The following is a 24,210-nucleotide window of genomic DNA, read 5'->3' on the forward strand; positions in this document are numbered from 1 at the left end:
TTTCCAAGAATTCCGGTTTCCCCCTCCAACTCCCCACAATATCACAGGATCTGGTCGGAATTTAAAATTAGAGCTTTAAAGCACAAGATCCTTCTAAATATCAAATTTCATTAAGATCTGGTCACCCTTTCGTAAGTTACAAATACCTCAATTTTCAAAATTACCCCCCACAACTCCACCAAAGAGAGCAGCTCCAGTCCGGTTATGTCATTCACGTATCTTAGACAGGTTTTTATTCTTCTCATCCAGTTTCATCCTGATATCACCGCTTTAAGTATTATCTAAGATTTCCGGTCCCCCCAACTGCCCCCCCCCCAATTACGCTTGATCCGGTTGAGATTTAAAATAAGAGATCTGAGTTACCAGGTCCTTCTAAATATGAAGGTTCATGAAGATCCGATCAATCCTTCGTAAGTTAAAAATACGTCATTTTTTCTATTTTTTTAGAATTAACCCCCCCCCCCCAGTAGAGCGGATCCGTTCCAATTATGTAAATCACGTATCTAGGAATTCTGCTTATTTTTCCCACCAAGTTTCATCCCGATCCCTCCAACCTAAGCGTTTTCCATGATTTTAGGTTCCCCCACCCCAAACTCCCCCCAATGTCACCAGATCCGGTCGGGATTTAAAATAAGAGCTCTGAGACACGATCTCATTCTAAATATCAAATTTCATTGAGATCCGATCCCCATTCGCAAGTTAAAAATACCTCATTTTTTCTAATTTTTCAGAATTAACCCCCCCCCCCCAAGCTACCCCAAAGAGGATCCGTTCCGGTTATGTCAATCATGTATCTAGGACTTGTGCTTATTTTTCCCACAAAGTTTCATCCCGATCCCTCCACTCTAAGCGTTTTCCAAGATTTTAGGTTTCCCACTCCCACCCCCACCCCCCCCCCCAGTGTCACCAGATCCGTATCGGGAAAACGACTATTTCTAATTTAATGTGGTCCAGTCTCTGATAAGCCTGCTAAATTTCATTGTCCTAGCTTACCTGGAAGTGCCTAAAGTAGCAAAACCGGGACCGACAAACCGACAGAATTTGCGATTGCTATATGTCACTTGGTTAATACCAAGTACCATAAAAATACAACAGGTACTAATATAAATGAATAAATAAATCCCAAAACGAGTAAAGCTTAAGTTGAGTATGCAAATCAAGCTTAAAGCGAACAGAAACATTTTTTTTATTGACGCATAAATGAAACCCAAAACGAGCAGAAATAAAATAAACAATCATAGCAAACAGACAAACAATTGGTACTAATATAAATGAGTAAATAAATCTTAAAACGAGTGAAATTTAAATTGAATATGAAAATTCAGCTTGAAACGAACAAAAATCTCTACAAAAAAGAGTTTAGGTTTGCCTCCTTCTTTCACTGTAAAAGTCTAAAACCTACTCCTTGTTTTAATTTTTTTTTTCAAATTTAATACTAATTATTACGCCCTTAAATCCCTCAATGTAGTGACTCTGAATACTGCCTCACAAATTTTGCGGAAGAAGAAGAATTTCTTATTTTAAACTAAAAATAAGCCATTAAACTAAAGATCATAAAGATAACATTTATGTATTTTTCCAAACATGAAAAAACTGAAATAACAATTTGATGTTGAACCTTATCGAGTACTAACTACTTTTAAACCACTGTTTCTAATATAAATAAAAAAGATATTCAACTAATATCATACTCAGTATTTCTTCGTCTAATTTCACCAATTTTACGATAATCACTTTTCCAACATCAAAACTAGGATTCGAAATTCTCGGCGTTTTTTTTTTTTTTTTTTTTTTTTTTTTTTTTTTTTTTTTTTTTTTTTTTTTTTTTTTTTTTTTTTTTTTTAGCATGGCAAGATGAAATGTATTTCAGTTTGATCCCTCATTAGACATATTTTTTCAAATTAAAAGAGCCAAATGCAAATCTGAAGACACGATTGAAAAATACGGAGCATTATAACGTGAGGAATAGTCGAAATAAATTAATTTTAAGCGTCGTACGACTAAAATATAAATTTTCACAGAAGGAGATCTAAGATAATAGAATATTAACTAAAAAAACAAAACAATGACAATCAACAAATAGGTGTAACAAAAAGTTAAAGGATAAGCTCTATATTTTGAATTTCCTAAGGTTAAAACTGAAAATATTAAGCAATAAATATCGCTTTAACTATACTTATTATGGGCGGAATTCGCCGATTCTTAGTACTTTTTGAATGTGGATTCCAATAATTAGAATCCTCTAATTGTCTCCTTTTTCCTTTGAATTGGTCAGTTAAACTATTATTGAAGGGGTTTTTCCACCTTAGAAAAAAATTTACAACCAACTATTTTCCGCCAACCAGCGGAAAATTTTTGCCAAGAATTGTTGTATATATAAAATATATATATATTATATATAAAAATATATAAAATATATAAAAAGAAATATTATTGAATATTGGCCGGCAGAACTTCAAAGCGATATCTAAAAACATTGAAGCATGAAAATGAAACATGTGAATGCATTCATTTAATAGATTATTGTAGGCGGGTTTGAGGCTTAAAGTTCACAGTCTGAATAATTTTGAAAACAATTTGAGAGATGCAAAAGCGCATTTTTCCAAAAACTTCAGTAAAAATGGCATGATTTATCCCTTTCTTAATGTTTAGCTTCTAATATTTCTTTTCTAATTCTTTCAGTAAGTTTTGAAGACAATAACCTTTATTAAACTATGCCTTCTCTTTCCGGAGTTTCCTGTGATTATCCAGAGTAATCATAATGTTTCATATGGTATTTAAAAAATAATCCAAGTCGTTTAAAAATCCCTATAGTTAAATGAAGGCGGACATGCCATCCTATATCTTTTTCAATCCATTGATAAAAAAAAAGTGGCTAGAGCAAAATTGTCTGCAGCCGCTTTGTTAAATATCTGCGTTATATATATATATATATATATATATATATATATATATATATATATATATATATATATATATATATATATATATATATATATATATATATATATATAAACATACCTTCATTTACCATGCCTAGGAGAAAACAAAAGTCGTTAGTTTAGATATTTTCCGATGTATCATCGGGTATCGATGTGACCGGTTTAGGTCAATTTCGTGTCTGTAGTACCAAGGATATTGCGCTTGAGACTAAATAAGGCTTATTTTTTAATTAAGACCCAATCTAGTTCATTCCTCGTGAGTTCACCCATTCCTCATCATCTACTAATTATTAACTATGTGTCAGTAAGTTGTTATTAACTATGTTAACCATGTGTGTAACTTATGAACTAAGTTACATCATAGTTTATTAACTATATTTTTTAAAGCTGGGGTTAACTTTTGTAAGGAATAAACTTAACCGAATAGGAACTTGCTGAAGTAGCGAGCTCTGATCATTCAAAATTGACTTTGACTAGAATGGAGAAGTGAGAGATGATTTCTTAATAAACAGGTCTATAATGAACTATGTTCGGAGTTAATGAGGAGAATAAACAAAATGTGAAAGCTCTATTTTACATGCTTTTAGAATCTTTGTTTACAGTTTAGTTCTATTTTCTAATTTCGTGAATAAAATTCAGTTTTTGTAATAAATGAAATGCTGATTACATATATGTTGATTGTCCCGCTTAGAAAAAACTCACAACAAAACTGGAGAAAATTGTCAAATATAAATATAAGAGAATAAACTTGGCTTTAATTATATTTCAGGATTTTGCGAGTTAAAAAAATTTCCAATTAAAGGGTGTTTGCCTAATACTATCTGCCCAAAAGAAACAGAACGCATTCGGGTTTTAAATAGCCCAACCGAAGGTCATCTTAAGCATTAAGACTGCTTATTATTCTTTCATACAATACCTTAATTAGTTCAGGTATAAGAGCAGTTAGGGTTTTGTCAATCACTTGAAGACTGTAGTCGTCATCCCTCTTTAGAATAGTGTTGCCCATTGACGTAAAGATGGACATCATTTTTTCAAGGACAATTTCCTAAAATAAATAAGAAGTAATAATAGAGTATGCAAAGGGAATTAACCAAAGATGTTAGGTAACTGGCATACAATTGTCAATTTTACTGCTCATCATAGTAATACGTTTATATTATGATGACGCAGAAAATACGCCTAATCTCTTTAAAACAATCCTATTTCTTCATTCTCGTGGAGGCATTTTGTGTTCATTTAACTTGTACAATTGTTATTCAAAAATTGAAATGACTTTTAGTGTTAAGACAAAAAAAGCAAAGAGAACAAAAATAATATAAAAACCAATAATTAAACTGAATGCTTCAGATACAAGGTGATGGTTAAGGTGGCAGATAAGTAATTAACATACAAGTCTTGCACTACCACTCTATCCCGCAGGGTGTCAAATGGAATTTCCTGATTGGTGGAAACTGCCAAGCCCTCACAGATCGTCTTAGAATAACAACCTTTGGCATCGACTTCCACTGACTCTCAAACTCCTTAAGAACTTATACTAGACAGAATATTCGTCTTATGATGGTGAAGCATTTTGAAACTTCGAGCAAAGTTGCCGTCATTTTCGTCATTATTAACTGACTATACATCTAAGAAAATTCGATATACGCTCGGTTTTAAAAATCATAGAAGTAGAAGAACACCATCGCTCCCGAGCAAGGGCGTGTCCAGGACTTTTTTTGGGACACATGAAATATTTGTTTACATGCATTTATGTTACGTTTTTATGACTCAGACAAAAATTTCGAGGGGTTCAAAACCAGTACCCCCCCCCAGGGATTTGGCCTTGCTCGGGAGGCATGTAGGCAATACGCATACAAATGATGCAAAAAAAGGGTGTCGGTGACTAATAAGAGTGAAAACTTGTTTTCACTCTCTTTGTAATACCTGCTCTGCTCTTTGAACGTTTTCAAGGATTTAACTCATGCAACAAAAAATATTTTGCCTACAGGACTTATATTTAACCCAGATTGGACTAAATCCATATCAAAATATACTTCGTCATTCGTCATTTTTGTTATTGGAGGCATTGTTTAATTAAGAAGCCTCATTCATTTTTTTTACCTGAGGTCAGTACGCAAATACGCATAAAAATGATACAAAAAAAGGATGTCGGTGACTAATAAGAGTGAAAACTTGTTTTCACTCTATATATATATATATATATATATATATATATATATATATATATATATATATATATATATATATATATATATATATATATGTATATATTATTCGAGTGTCAAATCACCTGCTCTGCTCTTTGGACGTTTTCAAGGATTTAATACGTGAAACAGAAAATATTTTGCCTACAGGACTTATCTTTAACCCAGATTGGACTAAATCCATCTTAAAATATACTTCGTCATTTTCGTTACTGGAGGCTTTATTTGGTTAAGAAGCCTCATTAATCTTTTTTTAATACCAGAGCTCAGTTGTCCTATAAAAAATACCCTTCACACAACGATCCACATAATTTAATTAAATAAATATAGAGCAAAAAATTCTGGAGCAAATACCAAGGTTTACCCCCCTTCCCTCATTAACTGCGTCCCCGAGGAGTTATCATTGAGGTGAGTGATAATAATATATTTTATTACTTACAGGAAAAAGTCTGGCAGCTTGCGATAGAAGAAGAAGAGCATGATGATGAGTTTGAGGGTTGTTGGAAAAGTTTATGCATCGAACCAAAAGATCCACGTCAATTTTAACTTTCACTTTGCTCAATTCCTCCGCTTCCATCTTTGTAATAAATGAATGTAAACAACTCAGCGTCAACTGTTTTGAATATTCATATGCCACAGGATCAGGCTGAGAAACACATCTAAAAAGAAAAATTATAAGAAACTTTAAAAGACAAAATTTGAACTTTTTAGAAATATTAAATAAAAAAAAACAAGTTTTTTTAACTGAAAGTAAGGAGCGACATTAAAACTTAAAACGAACAGAAATTAATTCGTATATGAAAGGGGCTTCTTTCTCACCAACGCCCCGCTATTTACGCTAAAGTTTGACTCTTTTTCTCAACTCTTTTTTTTTTAAACAGTAAAAAACTTTAGCGTAAAGAGCGGGGATCGTTAAGATTCTATGACTTTTAGGGGGTGTTTCCCCCTATTTTCTAAAATAACGCAAATTTTCTCAGGCTCGTAACTTTTAATGGGTGGAACTAAACTTGATGAAACTTATATATTTAAAATCAGCATTAAAATGTGATTCTTTTGATGTAGCTATTGGTATCAAAATTCCACTTTTTAGAGTTTTGGTTACTATTGAGTCGGGTCGCTCCTTACTACAGTTCGTTACCACGAACTGTTTGAAAGATTCGAAATCAAATACTAAGACCAATGTTATATGCATAAAAAATTATTAATATAAACACTTTAATTGTTCTTGGTTCAGAATAAAGATTGATTTTTCAATGAAAAGTAATTCGTTGTCAATTCTTAAGACAGAAGACATTGATAAGACTTTTTTTTTGTAAAGATTAACTGATCAAATAAATTTGAAATATATTCATCTTCAGAGCACATCTTATTTAAATGCCGCTGAAAGAAATTATTGTTCTAAAAATATACCAACGTTTTTCTGAAAAAAAGCAAATTTAATAAAAAAAGAACATAATATTATATAATAGAATCTCTCCCCCCCCCCCTGAAGTCAATATAACCTTAAAACTTGACACTTCATCAAAATAAAAAATTCTTCAGCAACTGATTTAAATTATACTCCATCCATAGAAGAGTCTTGAAAAAATTTACGCATTAGATAAAATGCAAAGGTCATCCTCGGACTTAGAGTCGAAAGTGATCGAAGTGAACCCAGCCCCCTCCCTTGTGCCATTTTCCTAAATACATCTGATAAAAATTTTGAGATTGCCATTTAGTTCAAAATAGTCCAAAAGTCAAATAACTACGCTTCCAGGGTTGAACCTCCCCCTTGGACAAGGGCTGTAAGCTATGCAAGTTGCTTATTGTTAACATATAAGATTTTTATGAAAGAGGTTGTCGCATAAACTTTGATCGGAAATAAAAAGTTTTACTGCCCTTTTTAAGAGTCAAAAGGCAACCAGTCCCAGAATTGAATCAGATTAAAATTTTGAGATAGCCATTTTGCTCAAAATAGTTCAAAGGTCAAATAACTACACCAAATAACTCCAGGGTTCTGACTTCCCGCAGTCCCCGCGCAAGGGCTATAAGTTATACAATTTGACCATTGTTAACATATAAGAATTTGTGTTGGAAAAGAGGGTTTGCTTGATCCTGGGTCTCAAAAAGCCTTAGGGTATTAAGGTGAAACTTCAAGGAAATGTTGAAAGGGATGCCGAGCGCAATCAAAACATTATGATCTTACTGGTTGTGAACAGGGAATGTCAGCAATATTTGAAGAGCGATTAAGGGTATTAAGTTGAAAATTCCAAGGTATGTTGAGGAGATTTTGAAGGATTTTGGGCAACCAGTCCCATCATCCCATCTTTGCTCTTTTTAGGCACCCCCTCTACTCAACACTGATCCAAATTTTGAAACTGCCATTTTGTCAAAAATTCCAGGCCATAATGGCCATGGGGCAAGGATTGTAGATTATGCAATTTACACATTGTTTACATGCACGATTTTATCATTAGGAAAAGGGAAAATATTTGATTGTGGGTCTATCTGAAAAGGCTAAGGGCATTAAGGCGAAAGCTTTAAGAATCTTGACGGGCATGTTATTCTGAATAAAAAGCCACTATGTTCATCCAGTTCATCAAAAAGGAGAATCTGCAAAAATTTTATGAACGGCAGAGAGCATTGAGTTGGAACTTTAAGAATATGTTGGCAGGGGATGTTGAAAAGTGGTTAGAGGGCCACCAGCCCAATCTCATGCCTTTTTGTTGCAATTCCTAAAAAATATATTATCATAAATAATGACGAAGACCGCACTGCCTTTCCATAATACAACAACAAAAGAGAGAATAATGAGGACTTTTTTCCCAAGACAGTGAACCAACAAAACCTATTTTGTTCAGCCAAGACAGTCTTGGCTGAACTTTTCGTTAAGAAGCAATGATGCCAAGGCTATTTTAAAATAGAAACAAATGGATTTTTAACTGAGAACTTTTATTGTAAGTGTTTTATTGTTTTTTTTATTTTTTCTTTGCTGAAGACGGCCCTTAGATATAGGGCCGAAATATTCAAATAGGTTTTGTTGGTTCACTGTCTTGGGAAAAAAGTCCTCATTATTCTCTCTTTTGTTGTTGTAATATATTATCAAAATTTTGGAATAGACATCTTGTTCAAAATAGTCAAAATAACTATGTCTATGGAAATGACATAGCCCCCCAAAGATTTGGGGAGGGAGGCTGAACACAATAAAACACATTGTGTGCTGCTGACTGTCAGAAGAATGTATCATCAATATCTATGAAACAGTTAAGGGTATTAAGCTGGAAATTTTAGGAGATGTTGAAGAGCTACCGGAGGTTAACTAGCCCCCTTGCCCTTTTTACACGCTCCCTCCCCTAATGAACGATCAAAATTCTGAAAAAGCGATTTTGTCACAAACAATCAAAACTAGTAACTATGCCTCCGGGGATACTTTCCCCCCTCCCCCCACAGCTTCTACGATAAGGATTGTAAACTATGCAATTTGCTTTTTTTACGAGCATGGTTTATCATTAGAAAAAAGGAAGAATTTTTTTTCTTAAATGTGTTGGAAAAGGCTAAGGATATTAAGGTGGAACTCCGGGGAATGTTGAGGAGCAACGAGAAAAAACAAAGAGAAAAAACAAGTATCTAAAATATCACAAGAAAAGCTAAGGGTATTAAGTTTAAACTTTCAGGCATGTTGAAGAAGATGTTAAAACGTGGCCGGTGGGAAACCAGTTCCTATCCCATTCCCATTTAAGCTACCCTCTCTCTAAATATATCTGCTCAAAATTTTGGAAGACTCGCCTTGTTCAAAATACTCGATAGTCAAATAACCTACTTAATCCCCACAGCCCCCGGGGCAGGTGTTGTAAGTTATAAGTTGCCCATAGTTTATATAAAAGGTTGGTTATTAGGGAAAGGTGGCAGGTTGGATCTCAAGTCTCCAAAAACGCTAAGAATATTAAGGTAAAACCTTTAAAAAATTTCGAGGGAGTTGTCAAACAAAATGGCAGCACACTATATGTAAGATGGTTTCGAAAGGACACAACAGCAATATTTGAGGAACGGCTAAGGGTATTAAGTTGAAACTTTAAAGGCATGTTGAGAGGCATACTTAAAAAGAAACGAAAAGCCGTGACCTCTCCCCCCTCGTGCTCTTTTAGTATTTTCTCCTTAAAACCGGTGGAGATCTTAAAAAGCCATTTTATTCGAAACAGTCACAAATTCTAATAACAAGCCTTTGGGGATGCCATGCCCCCGCAGCCCCCGGGGCGAGGAATGTAAACTATGCAATTTGTCCTTTTTTATATGCAGAATTTATCATTCAAAAAGAGGGGAATATTTGACGCTGGATGTGTCCAAAAAGGTGAAAGGTATTCAAGAAAAATTTCGGGAATGTTGAGCTAGATAAAAAAAAGTCATATGTATCCAAGTTAAAATAGTGTGTATATATAATAGTAGTATATGTATCAAAATGTGATTGGCCAAAAGGCCTATCTGCAATATTTAAAAACAGGTCAGGGTATTACTTGAAACTTTCAGGGTCACTACTACTACTGCTACATTTGCGGCTGAAAATAAGACTAGTTGTGAATCCTTCCAACTGCGACAGCTTGCAACTGTGACTGCTTGCAACTGCTACTACATCTAGTTGTGACTACTTTCAGGGAATTTTGAGGGGGATCTTGAATTTTTGGAAACTTTAATATTGACAAAAACATCACTTTGATATTCTGCTACTTTAATGGAGCTTCTGCTTAGGAGAATCACGACGAATCGCAAACAAAAAAGATGTAAAAAAATTAAAAAAAAATCTGTGGTTAGAATACAGACGACGAGCATGATTAATCGAAAAGTAAGCATTCGCAAAGTTATCGAAATTGCAACAGAATGAAAGAACACGTTATTTTACGAGCAGTAATATTGGTTGCAGCTCCAACCTAGCAAAAGACGAACACGTCCTATAGTAAAAAAAAAAAAAAAAAAAAATAGCCCGACACCCTAAGAATGTGTCAGATCAAAACATGAAGTATACCAACGGAACCACCTTGGTCAAAAACCCTAAAAAGGAATTTTACGCAACGAAATTTGCAAAAAAAAAAGAAAAAAAAAAAGAGTAGGTAAAATTAATACAGAGATTGTAGATCGCCCTCCAGGGAGAATACAAATACTAAAAAAATATGATTCAGTGAAGGATAAACAGGAAGGAGGAATTAAATTCACGCAATAGTTTTTTAATTCGACTAAAATTGCTGATTTGCCACTTCACGACTTAAAACTAAAGAATAACATCATTATATAAATATGTGATTCTTGCATAATTCAAGAATCACACATTTATATAATCTGCCAAAGTTTTGCCAACTCAAGCAAATTCTGGATTTTCTCCTTAATAATTTTAGAAGATTCCGCGTGATTTTCTTCATGCAACTGACAACCCTGCTCACTACACCTTAACATTGGTAGTTATTGAAAATTCGAAAACGTATTAGATAATAATAACAAAGCAAAAGTGAAGAGGCTTGAGCACCTCTCGCAGTTAATAAGATAGATGAACATGCAAAGAAAAAGTATCAGTTGTACAAAGGGATTTTTTTCAATGATTGTGCTCCACCAGCTCGAAAGCTGGAGCCTAGTGCTTCCTCTTTCTTCTCCCCTGGAGGACTAAATAAAATTAAGATCTGTTAAGAAGATTTTTTTTTTAATTTCCAATCTTTAGTTTTTCTCTATACCCTAAGACACAAGTGCTCAACCAATAATGTTGAGGAGAAAGAAAAAAAAAATGATTACCGTCTTAGCAGCTGCATCAAAGGCTCAACAAGCAAGTGAGTCTGGTGGATTCTTCTTTTGTTTTGAAAAGTTTCAAGTGCAACCATTATTCGCTTAAAATTCAGATCCGCATCTAGTCTGGGAGCGTTGCCTTTCCTTGAAACCACAGCTGTTGACCTTACGGTAATATTTGCTTCTGGACTCTAAAATAAAATAAGCTAAGACAAAAAGTATAAGCAATAGCGAAATTATGAGAAATAAAATATTATTTTTTCTATTAGTTTACATTTAGAGTGCTAGTGTCAACCCGACGTACAGTGATAGACGAAGACAACAACAACATGCACCTGTTATAAAAACCTAGCATCCATCTGATTTGACCATGGATTGACAAAACTCCTCTGGTTTTTATATATCGGTAAATATTCCTTACTATCATAGGCAGCATCATAGTACTGTCTAAGCAAAAAGCGAAGAGGGCTCTATGTATTAATTATTAATTTATTTTTCACCAAGTCACTTCGTATAGAAGGAGTTGTCGCAGAAACTTCAAAGGGGGCTTATCCAATCGGAAATTATAAGTTTTAGTGAGCTTTTTAAGAGTTCAAAGTAACTGGAGGACAAATACTAACCACACACCTTATTCGGTATTGAGTTGATGCTTACAGGAATTGTCAAGGGGAGTCTTGAACTAGATCAAAACGCACTGCTGTCAGGTTGTCAAAAGGTCATATCTCAGAAACGGCTTAGGGTATTAAGTTGGAAATTTTAGGAAATAATAGGGAGGATGATCTTTTGACCAAAAGGCAATATGTGCGTACTGCTACTTCTACTACTACTACTGCTACGACTAATGTTACCACTAAAATTAAGGGTGTTAAGGTGAAAGTTCCAGAAAATATTGAGGGGGAAGCTGAGCCATGTGCACTCAAGTTTCCAAAAAGGCGTATCACTTAATTTGAAACTTACAGGGTATATTGTGGGGGAAGTTGAACTAACAAAAAGGTACAATATGCATGCTACTACTACTTCTTCCACTGCTACTACTACTACTATTACTACTTCTACTACCACTACTATTAATAAAGCCAAGGGTATTAAGGTAGAAACTTCATATGTTGTGGAGATGTTGAGCTAAATCAGAGAACACTATGTGCATACAGGTTCTTAAAAGGACGTATCAACAATGTTCACTAAAAAGGGTATTAATTTAAAACCTTCAGGGTATGTTGTAGGGAATACTGGAAAAAAATAAAAGGCGCTGTGTGTATACTACTGCTACAATTGCTACTAATGCTACTAGTGAGGCTAAGGGTATTAAAGTGAAACTTTCGGGGAATGTTTAGGGGGAAATTGAACTAACCAAAAGCCACTATTTGCGTGCTACTACTACTACTACCTCTACTGCTACTACTACAACTACTACTGCTACATTTATTAAAACTGTTACTGCTACTACTACTAAAGCTATGGCTATTAAGGTGAACATTTCAGGGAATCTTGAGGGGATATTGCTCCTATGTGTAATATAACCTTGGTAAGGAACTTTTCACAGAGGTATCACACATAAATAGATACCAAAAACCATACGACCATCCATGGGAAAAAATGATGTAATTTGCTCTTTGGAACAAATGTTCGGCCTCGATACGTACAAGCGGCACCCCCTATTACTGCCATCTATTCCACTATAGGTGTAACAAATACGAGCAGCGCCCTCTATTGCTGCCATCTATATCAGTTGCAAATGCCATTTCGTTTCTCACTGGACAGTTGTTTTTTTTTAAGCATAGCTTTTAAATTTTTGGTTACATTGGCCATGGTTCGTCCCTTACTAGGTTGCAGTAGTAGCTGCAAACATGATGCTAATACACCAGATATTGGCTTTTTGATCAAAATATTATTCTACTAAGTAATTATAGGTGAACTCAGCTCTGGCCTTTGTATTTTAGCAATAAATATTTTACAATAGTTAAGGGGTGTGATACAGCTTTTTTGTCAAAATATTATTCTACTAAGCAATTATAGATGAATACAACTCCGGCTCTTGGGATGGGGTGAGTTATAAGATATTTCCTAATAGTTAAGGGGTGTGATACGGCTTTTTGGTCAACATATTATTCTACCAAGCAATTATAGATGAATACAGCTCCGGCTCTTGGGATGGGGCGAGTTATAAGATATTTCCTAAAGTGGGGAAGGGGGTTAAAAACAGAAGAGACTCTTTTTAAATTATTTTTCAGTACAGAAGGGAGTGGGATTCCATCGCTCCCATTCCCTGGGTGCAGATGGGCTGTAGAAAGTCTTATATATTTCCATCTTTAGACTAGAACTTGCATCCTAATTTTTTTGTCTTTTAGCAGTAAATATTTTACAACAGTTAAGGGGTGTGGACTCCATTTCACCTTAAGAAAAAAAAAAAAAACGGCTTACCTTCACAGCAAACATAGGAACGACAACAGAGGCATCTATAACCAAATGTTTTATACACTTTCTAATGCGATTTGCCCCTTCGCCGCTAATTTCTTCTGAGCTTAAAACGTCAAACAAGAATAGAAGAAGCTTTGAGCGTGAACAATCGTCAGGTAAAGAGACGAAAAATTCTTTATTGACCTAGAATTGAAGTAAATCTTGAAAGGTCAGATATCGGATAGTGAAAAAACAAAAACAAATATTATTCTCCCCAGAAATAAAAAATATTGTCATTGCCTTGAAAAAATAAAATCTAAGAAAAAATTAATCAGTGATATCAATGCACACTTTTATTTTCACCCGAGGCACGGGTCAGTTTTCTCCACTTTCCTCGTTTATATAATTAAAGACAAGAAGAAAACCTTCATCTGGGTTCCACTCCATGGGATAGTCGAAGGAGAAAAAATGTCAGCTGTTAACTGAGGGTAGAAATTGGATATATAGCTATAGTAGAAAGCTTTGTGGGGATCCAGATATGAATCCAACAAAAACTGCCCCATGGCATAATTTTAAGGTAAAAGACAAGAATTGTCTCGAGAATGATTGAAGTATAGGGGATGGGGGACAAATGTTAGGGAAATATGAAGAAAACCTTCTTCTGGGTTCCACTCTATGGGATGGTCGAATGAGAAAAAATGTCAAATGTTAACTGAGGGTGGAGATTGGGTATATAGCTATAGTAGAAAGCCTTTTGGAGAATAGGGGCTAATTGGTAATAGGAAAGAGCATCTCCAAGGGATCCTAGTTTTTAAAGGCTGGGCCTTGGTAAGGTAATCGCAACTGGCCATACAGTTGTCGGTAGAGAAAACTGACTATCGTCTTAGACCTACCGAAAGGATCCCCCCCCCCAAACTCAAACGAAGCCAAGTGCCTCAAAAAATTTATAGAATAGACCTCAAGCCTCTTCCGATACTCTCTTTATCCAATCCCATCTTGAATACTACCCAACTTTTACAAAAAAATAATTACTCTTTCTAAATAGACCTCCCGATCGCATCTGTTTTTCACTAAGAAGACAGAGAACTCCTCCTTAAGCTCTCCTCTCTTCTCGCAGTTGCGATCTAACAAAAATGGCCCCGGGAAAATCTTTTGCCAAAGACTGATTTTTCAGATTATATCTCTTTTTTGCATTTCATTATTCTTTTCCAGTATCTCTTAATTTTTCAGTCAAAATAAACAAGTCGTTATCAAATGGAAGTCGGACTCTAGTATCTACTATTTCAGGCTGAATTTTCCAGTTTTAGTTTTGTTTCGCAGATCTTTTCACTCTTTCAGTTTTCTTTACTTTGGCCGAGGAAATAAATAAATCGTCACTGAATGGGAACTGAATACTAAAAAAAGAACCTAAGATACTGCAAAAAAAAGCTAAGAAACACCTACGCTAAAATAATAATAATAATACTAAAGCAAAAATTGTTAGACATGCAGGAAAGCTACAAATACTGAAAAGAATTCTTAATACGTTCTTAAATTTCAAAAGAAAAGCTGCATTAGAAAACATTCGGTCTAAAACAAAATAACAATAATGTCTGTAAAAATAAAGTAAAACTAAACTTATATCATTTTCCTTGAAAAAAGTAGATAAAAAAATTAGTTTTTGGTATAAAAGTTGACGACAGTTATTTCGAATAAAGTTCACGACAGAATAATTTTGATAGCTTTTGGGTTCAGCATTAATCAAACAGTTCGTGGTAACGAACTGTAGTAAGGAGCACTCCAGCTCAATAGCAACTGAAACTCTAAAAAACGGTATTTTGATACCAATAGTTAAATCAAAAGAATACGAGCCTGAGAAAATTTGCCTTATTTTAGAAAATAGGTGGAAATACCCCCCAAAAGTTTTAGAATTTTAACAAAAATCACACCATATGATTCAGCGTGTCAGAGGAAGTTTCAAGCTCCTATCTACAAAAATGTGGAATTTTGTATTTTTTCCAGAAGTCAGATTACGGATGCGAGTTTATTAATTTTTTTTTCCAGGGGTGATCGTATCGACTGAGTGGTTCTATAATATCGCGAGAGGGCACATTCTAATGGAAATTAAAGGTTCTAGTGGCCTTTTTAAGTGACTAAAAAAATTGAAGGGCACCTAGGCCCCCTCCAACGCTCATCTTTTCCCAAAGTCACGGGATCAAATTTTGATTTTAGCCATTTTGTTCAGCATAGTCCAAAAATCTAATACCTATGTCTTTGGGGACGACTTAATCCCCCACAGTTCCCGAGAGAGGAGACGCAAGTTACAAACTTTGACCATTGATTACATATAGTAATGGTTATTGGGAAGTGTACAGACGTTTTCAGGGGGACTTTTTCACGTTGAGGGGGGGGGTGATTTTAGGGGAGGGTTACATGGGAGGATCATTCTCTGGAGGGAATTTATCACGCGGGAGGATAATATCCATGAAGGGGGAGCAGGATTTTCTAACATTATTAAAATAAAAACAATAAGAAAATAAATAAAACAAGAGCTAAGAGCTCATATGGCACTTGTGACGAGGTCGAAGAGCCAATAGCTCATATGGTATGAGCTCTAGCAACATTCTAAGAATCAATAGATTCATTTAATAGGAAAATCAAAGGCTTAATGCCGGTCGGGATTTAAAATAAGAGCTTAGAGACACAAGGTCCTACTAAATATTAAAATTCATTAAGATCCGATCAACAAGTCGTAAGCTAAAAATACCTCATTTTTTCTAATTTTTCCTCTCCTTTCAACCCCCCCCCCCAGATGGTCGAATTGGGGAAAACAACTTTATCAAGTCAATTTGTGCAGGTCCTCCAATACAGGCCTACAGGCCTACCAATTTTCATCGCCCTTGCACATCCAGAAGCACCAAACTCGCCAAAGCACTGGACCCCCCTAACTCCCCCAAAGAGAGCGGATCCAGTCCGGTTACGTCAATCACGTATCTACGACATTTGCTTATTCTACCCACCAAGTTTCATCCCGATCTCTCCACTCTAAGCGTTTTCCAACATTTCTGGTATCCCCCTCCAACTCCCCCCAATGTCATCAGATCTGATCAGGATTTAAAAAAAGAGCTCTGAGACATGAGTTCCTTCTAAATTTCAGATTTCATTAAGATCTGGTCACCCGTTCTTAAGTTAAAAATACCTCAATTTTTCCAAATTAAACCCCCCCCCCCTCTCCCCCAAAGAGAGCGCATCCGTTCAAATTATGTCAATGACATATCTAGAACTTTCGCTTATTCTTCCCATCAAGTTGCATCGCGATCTCTCCACTCTAAGTGTTTTCCAAGAATTGCGGTTTCCAATATTTCTGTTTCCTCCCTCCAACTCTCGAACTCCCCACAATGTCACCAGATCTGGTCATGATTTAAAATAAGAGCTCTGAAGCACAAGATCATTCTAAATATCAAATTTCATTAAGATCTGATCAACCGTTCGAAGTTACAAACGCCTCATATTTTCTAATTTTTCTCAATTAACCCCCCCCCCCAACTCCCTCAAAGAGAGTGGATCCGGTCCGGTAGTGTCAGTCACGTATCTTAGACTTGTGCTTATTCTTCCCACCAAGTTTCATCCTGATCTCTCCACTCTAAGCGTTTCCAAGATTTCCACCCCCCCCCCAACCCTCTCCAATGACACTGGGTCCGGTCGAGAATTAAAATAAGAGATCTGAGTTACGAGGTACTTCTAAATATGAAATTTCATTAAGATCCGATCACTTCTTCGTAAGTTAAAAATAGCTAATTTTTTCTAATTCTTTAGAATTAACCCTCCCCCCAACTTCCCCAAAGAGAGCGGATCCGTTCTGATTATGTCAATCACGTATCTAGGACTTGTGCTTAGTTTTTCCACCAAGTTTCATCCCGATCCCTCCACTCTAAGCGTTTTCCAAGCTTTAGATTTCCCCCTCCAACCCCCCCCCCCCAATGTCACCGTATACGGTCGAGATTTAAAATAATAGTTCTGAGACACGATATCCTTCTAAATATCAGATTTCACTAAGATCCGACTATCTCTTCGTAAGCTAAAAATACCCCATTTTTTCTAATTTTTCCGAATTTACGTATACCCACTCCCCCCCCCCCCAGATGGTCGAATCGGGGAAACGACTATTTATAATTTGATCTGGTCTGGTCTGGTCCTTGATACGCCTGCCAAATTTCATTGTCCTAGCTTATCTGGAAGTGCCTAAACTAGCAAAACCGGGACAGACAGACCAACAGACCGACCGACAGACCGACAGAATTTGCGATCGCTCTTTTGCGATTTGCGACAGAATTTGCGATGTCACTTAGTTAATACCAAGTGCCATAAATTTTTTTTTTCGACTGGAAGTAAGGAGCAGCATTAGAACTTAAAACGAACAGAAATTATTACGTATATAAGGGGGCTCGTCTCTTCAATACCTCGCTCTTTACGCTAAAGTATTTTTAGTAGTTTCAGCTATTTATTCTACGGCCTTTGCGATTCAGGGGTCACTCTTAAAGAACTGGAACAAAATTCAAGCTTTAGTGTACAGAGTGAGGTATTGACGAGAGGGCGTGTCCACTCATATACGTAATAAAAATATGCAAATATAGAGGTTCGTTACGTAAGTTAATCCGTAAGTTTCGTATATTTATTAATAATAAACACGTTCGTAAAAAAAACAAAAAGTTCTAGTTGCCTGTTTAAATAACCAAAAATTGGAGGGCAACTAGGCCTCCTCCCCCACCCTTTTTTATCAAAATCGTCCAATCAAATCTAGGCGAAAGCCATTTAGCCGAAAAAATATATGCAAATTTCGTTTAATTATTCATGTGCGGTGAGCCAAAATCAAAACATAGATTAATTCAAAAACCTTCAGAAATTAAATAAAAAAAACAAAACAATTTTCTTAACTGCAAGTAACATTAAAACTTAAAGCGAACAGAAATTATTCCGTATATGAAAGAGGTTGTCTCCTCCTCAACGCCTCGCTCTTTACGCTAAGGTTTTTTAATGTTTTGAAAACTTTAGTTTTTTTTATTTAATAGTTATATAAACCCCTACTTTAGTCATGAAGGTTGAAGTATGCTTTATGGAGGATCTCTCGGAGGAAATTTTCTTCTGTGCTCAGGTATTTTAAAAATATACCCTAGTAGGCTTCTTATGGTATCATGTATTATAGTCTAGACTTTAAAAAAGTGAATTAGCACGAAGTGGCCGAAAGAGGCTGAGAGACACTGCTTCTTTTAAAGCACTCCACAAAGATTGTCACAAATCTGCTAAGGCAAATAAACAAGCATATTGGTTTAATGTAGCCTGGGAAATGGAAAAAGCTGCTGTACGCAATGATTCACGGAAACTCTACCAGCTCCTAGGTGAATCAACCGGGAAAAATAAGTAAAGATCTACCCCCAAGCTACTTAGTAACCACAGCCAACCCATTCTATCCCACAACAATTGTGAGTCACCATACGGGTATGAAGATTGCAATATCGCCTCTTCAAGCAGAAAAGAAATTATCCATGTCATAAAACTATTAAAGAATAATAAAAGCCCTGGCATTGACGAATTACCAGCTGAACTTCTCAAGGCCCTTCCAGACGCGCCTATCGATGAGCTCCACAGCTTACTCAGGGATGTCTGGGTTAATGAATACATTCCTGTGGAGGACCTCTGTAATAATTCCTGTATCTAAGAAAGGGGATCGAGCTAATAGAGCAAATTATAGGGGAATTTCCCTGATACCGATTTCTGCAAAAGTTTTTACAATAACAGTGTTAAATAGGTTCAGAAAAATTAGAAACGATCGAACGAGGCCAAATCAAGCAGGATTCAGACCTGGTATGGGATGCTGCGATCACATTTTTAGCCTGAGACAGATCCTGGAACACCGTCCTATACACCAACAGGAAACAATACAAGTCTTTATCGACTTTGTAACGGCATTTGACTCGGTGAAGAGAAACGCTATCTGGGATGCCATGAGGGATGATGGAATGCCGGAAAAAATTGTCCGTCTAGTTAAGGCTTATCACGTGGGAAAAAGGGCATTTGTAAGAGCATATGGAAAAAACTCTAAAGAACTACCAATTGACAAAATAGTGCGACAGGATTGTGCCTTATGGCCATTTTATTAACTTAATCATCGATCAGATCATGAAGACTCTTGACAAATACAAAGGTGTGGCAATCAGTCCAACACTATCAATAACAGACCTTGATTACGCCGATGATGTAGATATCTTGGCTGATTCCGTAACAGAAGCACAGCTCATGATAGACGACATTGCTGGTAGATCCCTTGCTATCGGAATAAAGATCAGCCAACTGAAAACAAAATCAATGCGCACCTCTGGGCTAGATGAAACTCCAATCACATTAAATGGCATCCCAATTGAGGAGGTCCAGAATTTCAAATATCTAGGCTACCTAATAAATCCTAAGGGCGAAGCTGTAAATGAAATACAAAGCCGCATCTCTGCAGCCTGGGCAGCATTAATTCAGCTTCGGAAGTGTCTCTAGCTACGAAATGAAATCTCCGTTCGAATAAAGCTCCGGATATATAACGTGTTGGTTCTCTCTGTGCTTCTTTATGGTAGCAAAAAGTGGCCCCTCACAGCTGGGGAAGCTAATGACCTGAGCGTCTTCCTCCACAAGTGTCTGCGCTGTTTTTTATCACTGTTTTTCGAAGTGATGATGATTCATTGATTTACTGTGATTTGCTAAAAACAAATGAAAAGTAAAATAAACGGAAAGGCAGGGTGGTCTAAGAAATTTTTTATTAATGAATACCTCACATTTTTGGTAAGATTTTCAAAATTATATAGATATATTGGGTTTAAAAAGGGTATAAATCTTATTACATAAGCCACTTCTCTAAGGGCGAGTAAAGAAAATTGGACCACGTCACAAAAAAAGAGGCTAAAACAAAATACAATTGAGAAAATTGACATGTTCTCAACAGAACATGCTTGCATGGCCTTGCTGAAGTTCATTCAGAAGGAGCTTGATGAGGGTAGAATTCGAGCTGAAATTTTCCTTGATGTCAGAAAAGCGTTTGACAGCATATCATATCCTATCCTGTTTTCCATTATGAAACACATATGGATACGAGGAAACAGTTACCATTGGTTGGAAACTTTTTTGTCTGAAACGTCTATCAGTATTGACCCTAAGCTGCAAAATCAATTCCGTGTTGATTTTGGTGTCCCTCAAGGGTCTATCCTAGGGCCTATTTTATTCCTTATATTCATCGATGATATTTTTCTTGCTGCATATGAACAAACTAAACGAAGCTGCTTTAGTATTTGTCATCACGATTTTTCCTCACCTAGTGATACAGCTCAAGACCCAGTGCTATTCGCATTTGCAGATGATAGTACTCTTGGATCTTCAGAAATTAAGGAATCTTCCCTTATCATGGATATGTATTCTGTCCTGGAAAAACCTTTGCTTAATCGCCTTGCTCTAAATCTACCTAAATCAAGTCTACTTGGTTTTATCAGATCAGGTACTTCTTGTCCTTTGGTTTAACCTATGTCTACTGCATGGTAATATAGCTCGTCTTCCTGATATACATGTTCGACTCCTGGGTATTTTGTTGGACGAAAATCTTTCTTTTAAACATCACTGTGCTCTTGTCAAACTTAAGCTCTCCAGAAACCTCAGAGTTCTTCGGAAGATTTGTCATTATTTCCCTGGTTCAATGATAAAGATCTTCTTTCACTCTCTCATTAAACTTTATATGTACTACTGTCCAACAGTACGGCTATCCATGGGCACCCATAAGAAGGGGGAGGGGGCGTCAGCCCCCTAGCTGAATGACGCTGCCTTATATTTTAAATATTTTCGTTTTGAAATTTCTATTATGCCCCATTGGAAGCGCCGATTAGACCAGGTAAGCCCCCCCCCCCTAAATTCAGCTTACGGACGCCTACGTAGCTATCACCATTCGCAATTAAATTAGTATCTGAGGTAACAGGCCAGCTCAGCATTAATCCGTTGGGTGGTCAATCCACATACATCGTTCTTTCCTCTTGTTTCACTTTTAAGTATCTTCACGAGCTCCTCCCTAACTTCTTCAAAAAACTATATCTTTTAATTCTGAACTGTGAAAGAAATCTTGTGGGTTTTTTATCTCTAAAAAATGAAATGGATATTTTCATTCATAAAACTAAAACCATATGATCAGAATTTAATCAAATTTTATGTTTGTGTCTCGATATGGAATTCCCTATCCATTAAAATTCAGCTATGTAATTCTTATGGACAATTTCAAAATGAGCTAGATGACCACCTCCTATGCCTAGAGAGTTATTTTTTCCTTCCTTCTCTTTTTCCCCTCTATCTATCCTTTTCAACTTTTCTTTGGCTATTATTTAATGTATTTAGTGCTTAATTTAATGCTTAATTAGTGCTGTAATTTCATGTAATTAATGTAAGTGTGCTCTTATCTATTATTAGTGCTATTATTTACTGTAATGTTTAGTCTCCCACTCTAACAGGCCAAAAGGCTTTTTTGAGGGTCTAAAGTTCTGCAAGTAGTTCTCTCTTTTCTTTAAATAAATTGATTGATTGATTAAATTGATTGACTACCTAAGGATTTAGACATGAAAAATAAATATTAAAATTATTACCTGTCGTAGTATAATCTCTCCTGCAGAAAATTTTTCATGGCCTAGTTTGAATATTTCTTCCGACTGTTTCACACATGTACAAAACACTTCCCAGCCAATACCAGTATCAATTATACCAGCCACCTCAGGTTGATACCTCTGCAATATTAGTTTCAATGTCATCGTTTCAGAGGATGACAGCTTAGCTGATTTGGACGATGTAAGCAAATTTTTTGCTAAATCCAAGAGCAATATGGTATATTCCTGAAAAAAGAAAACAAAGATGCAAGTATTCAGACACGAAAAAGTCAGACTAAAAAAAGTTTAAAAAAAAAACCAGAAACCTTAAATTTACACCATGATCAGATGAGAGAAATGAATTCCGTCCGTGAAAAGAAATCAATTCTGCCTCTGGAAAGAAAGAAAACTTAAGTTGATCTTCGGTGTTGAAGTGATCAACTTTATAACGTCATAAGTACTCTTTGAGCACTTAAGAGATAGATAAATAGATATTTATTGCAAACAAAAGCCGCTTCGGGCCATGGCAAAAAAAAAATTCCCAAATTAATAACACAAGACAATTGCAAAACAAAAACAAACACAAATGAAACATAAATATTCAGCCGAACATAAAAGTTCGGCAGAGCAAAGAGGTGAAAATCCTCAGTATTCTTGCAAGTCGACTCCACATATTCTTAAAATTATCTGCAAAAGTTGATTAAAGAACTTCAGTTTGTATCAGGCATGGAATGAACACGGACCAAACATGGCAGCTTTCGGTATACGCAATACCAATAAAAGCTACAAGTACGAATAAAGGCCTTTATTTAAAAAAAAAAACTTTATAGGAAAACCAATACGATAAGTAAATTTTTACAAATCTGTATGCAGAACAAATTTTTAAGGAATAAACTAAACTTCACCGAGACTAAACAATGAACTAACCATTTACCAACGTTAAACTTGGTAAACTTGGTAAATCATCGTCCATAGACTCTCCAGACCCTAAAGATAATGATCCTCCATAAGGTGTCCATTTTGTCAAGCAGATCGTGAATCTACTGTCCTACCACATGGTAAATCAATCATACAACAGCAAAATGAATATTCTATCCAAAAAACAGTGATTATATATGGGGTTAAAAACAATTAACTAACACAGCTTAAAAAAAGAAGCGATAGGTCCCTAGTGCAGTCCAGATAACTACAAATAAACAAAAAAAAAATAATGAACGTAAACTCAATATCTTTAGAGACCTTAATTTGATTACAATATTTTTCTAATCTTATTCTAAACCGCTTTTTTTCATCATATAAGACATTCCAAGCTTTAATTCCCTATAAACAAAATAATTTGTTGATTTGGCTACGGCAATCCAAGGAGCGAGAAGATTATCGTTAAACAGGGTATAAGGAAGGTCCAAGGCATTTCAAAATCTGATCTAGCAGAAAATGTACCAAAAAAACATTTAGACACCTGATATTTTCAATACCTAACATAATCGTATACGAAATCCATAGGGCTTGTTATTGATAAAATTTTAATTTTTTCATACACATTCGTTAATGAAGCTTTGTTAATGAACATTTCACGCTGAATCACTATTACAAATAACTACTGTGCTTGCCTCATTGAAACAGGAGCGGAAACATTGCTCATAAGTTTACATATATATATATATATATATATATATATATATATATATATATATATATATATATATATATATATATATATATATATATATAGCCCGGTGGCTTCAGCGCCGAGCCCTGGTAAGGCTACAAGGCAGGCTTCTATACATGGATTTTCATTGTCGCTTCTTCTAACCGAAGACAATGTGAGCCTTTTCTTGATGTCTTGGCTTCGAGTAGTCTTCTTGAGGTCTTGGGAGGACAAGCTTGTATATATTGATTCTCTCTTTCGCTTATCTAGTCGCCGACAGCATGAGCCTCTTTTTAATGTCATGGCATCATCATAGGTTCGATACAACCACCCTGGGAAAAATACGAATTCTTCATTGAATTTTTTACCTATTTAGACTGTTTTTGTGGCCAGAAATGTGAACGCGCCAGTTTAAAACAAAAAAGATGTAGCCGATTTCGAAGCCGGGCGCCGGCATGGCTACGTGGCAGACTTGTATAAACTGATTCCCTTTGTCACTTATCTTCGAGCCGCAGACAATGGGAGCCTCTTTTTTATGTCATGGCGTCAAATTGGTTCAACGCCATTCCGACGAGGGAAAAATACAAATTCTTTCTTAAAACTGTAACCTTTTTAGATCATTTTAGAGACAAGAAATGTTCATT

The 24,210-nt window shown here is 35.7% G+C and overlaps 1 protein-coding gene across 1 annotated transcript in view; it reads right to left on the bottom strand.

Annotated features, from left to right (window-relative positions):
- LOC136034780 (HEAT repeat-containing protein 1-like) overlaps positions 1 to 24,210 on the bottom strand; it is a 138,529-nt gene that overhangs the window by 37,568 nt on the left and 76,751 nt on the right. The window contains exons 15-19 of the mRNA XM_065716192.1: positions 21,922 to 22,164; positions 13,310 to 13,489; positions 10,898 to 11,079; positions 5,586 to 5,805; positions 3,859 to 3,987 (exon numbers count right to left, since the gene is read on the bottom strand). Coding sequence (XP_065572264.1) covers positions 3,859 to 3,987; positions 5,586 to 5,805; positions 10,898 to 11,079; positions 13,310 to 13,489; positions 21,922 to 22,164 — 954 coding nt within the window. The remainder of the gene's footprint in view (positions 1 to 3,858; positions 3,988 to 5,585; positions 5,806 to 10,897; positions 11,080 to 13,309; positions 13,490 to 21,921; positions 22,165 to 24,210) is intronic.

The sequence above is a fragment of the Artemia franciscana genome, chromosome 13, assembly GCF_032884065.1.
Source record: "Artemia franciscana chromosome 13, ASM3288406v1, whole genome shotgun sequence".
NCBI classification, from domain to species: domain Eukaryota; kingdom Metazoa; phylum Arthropoda; class Branchiopoda; order Anostraca; family Artemiidae; genus Artemia; species Artemia franciscana.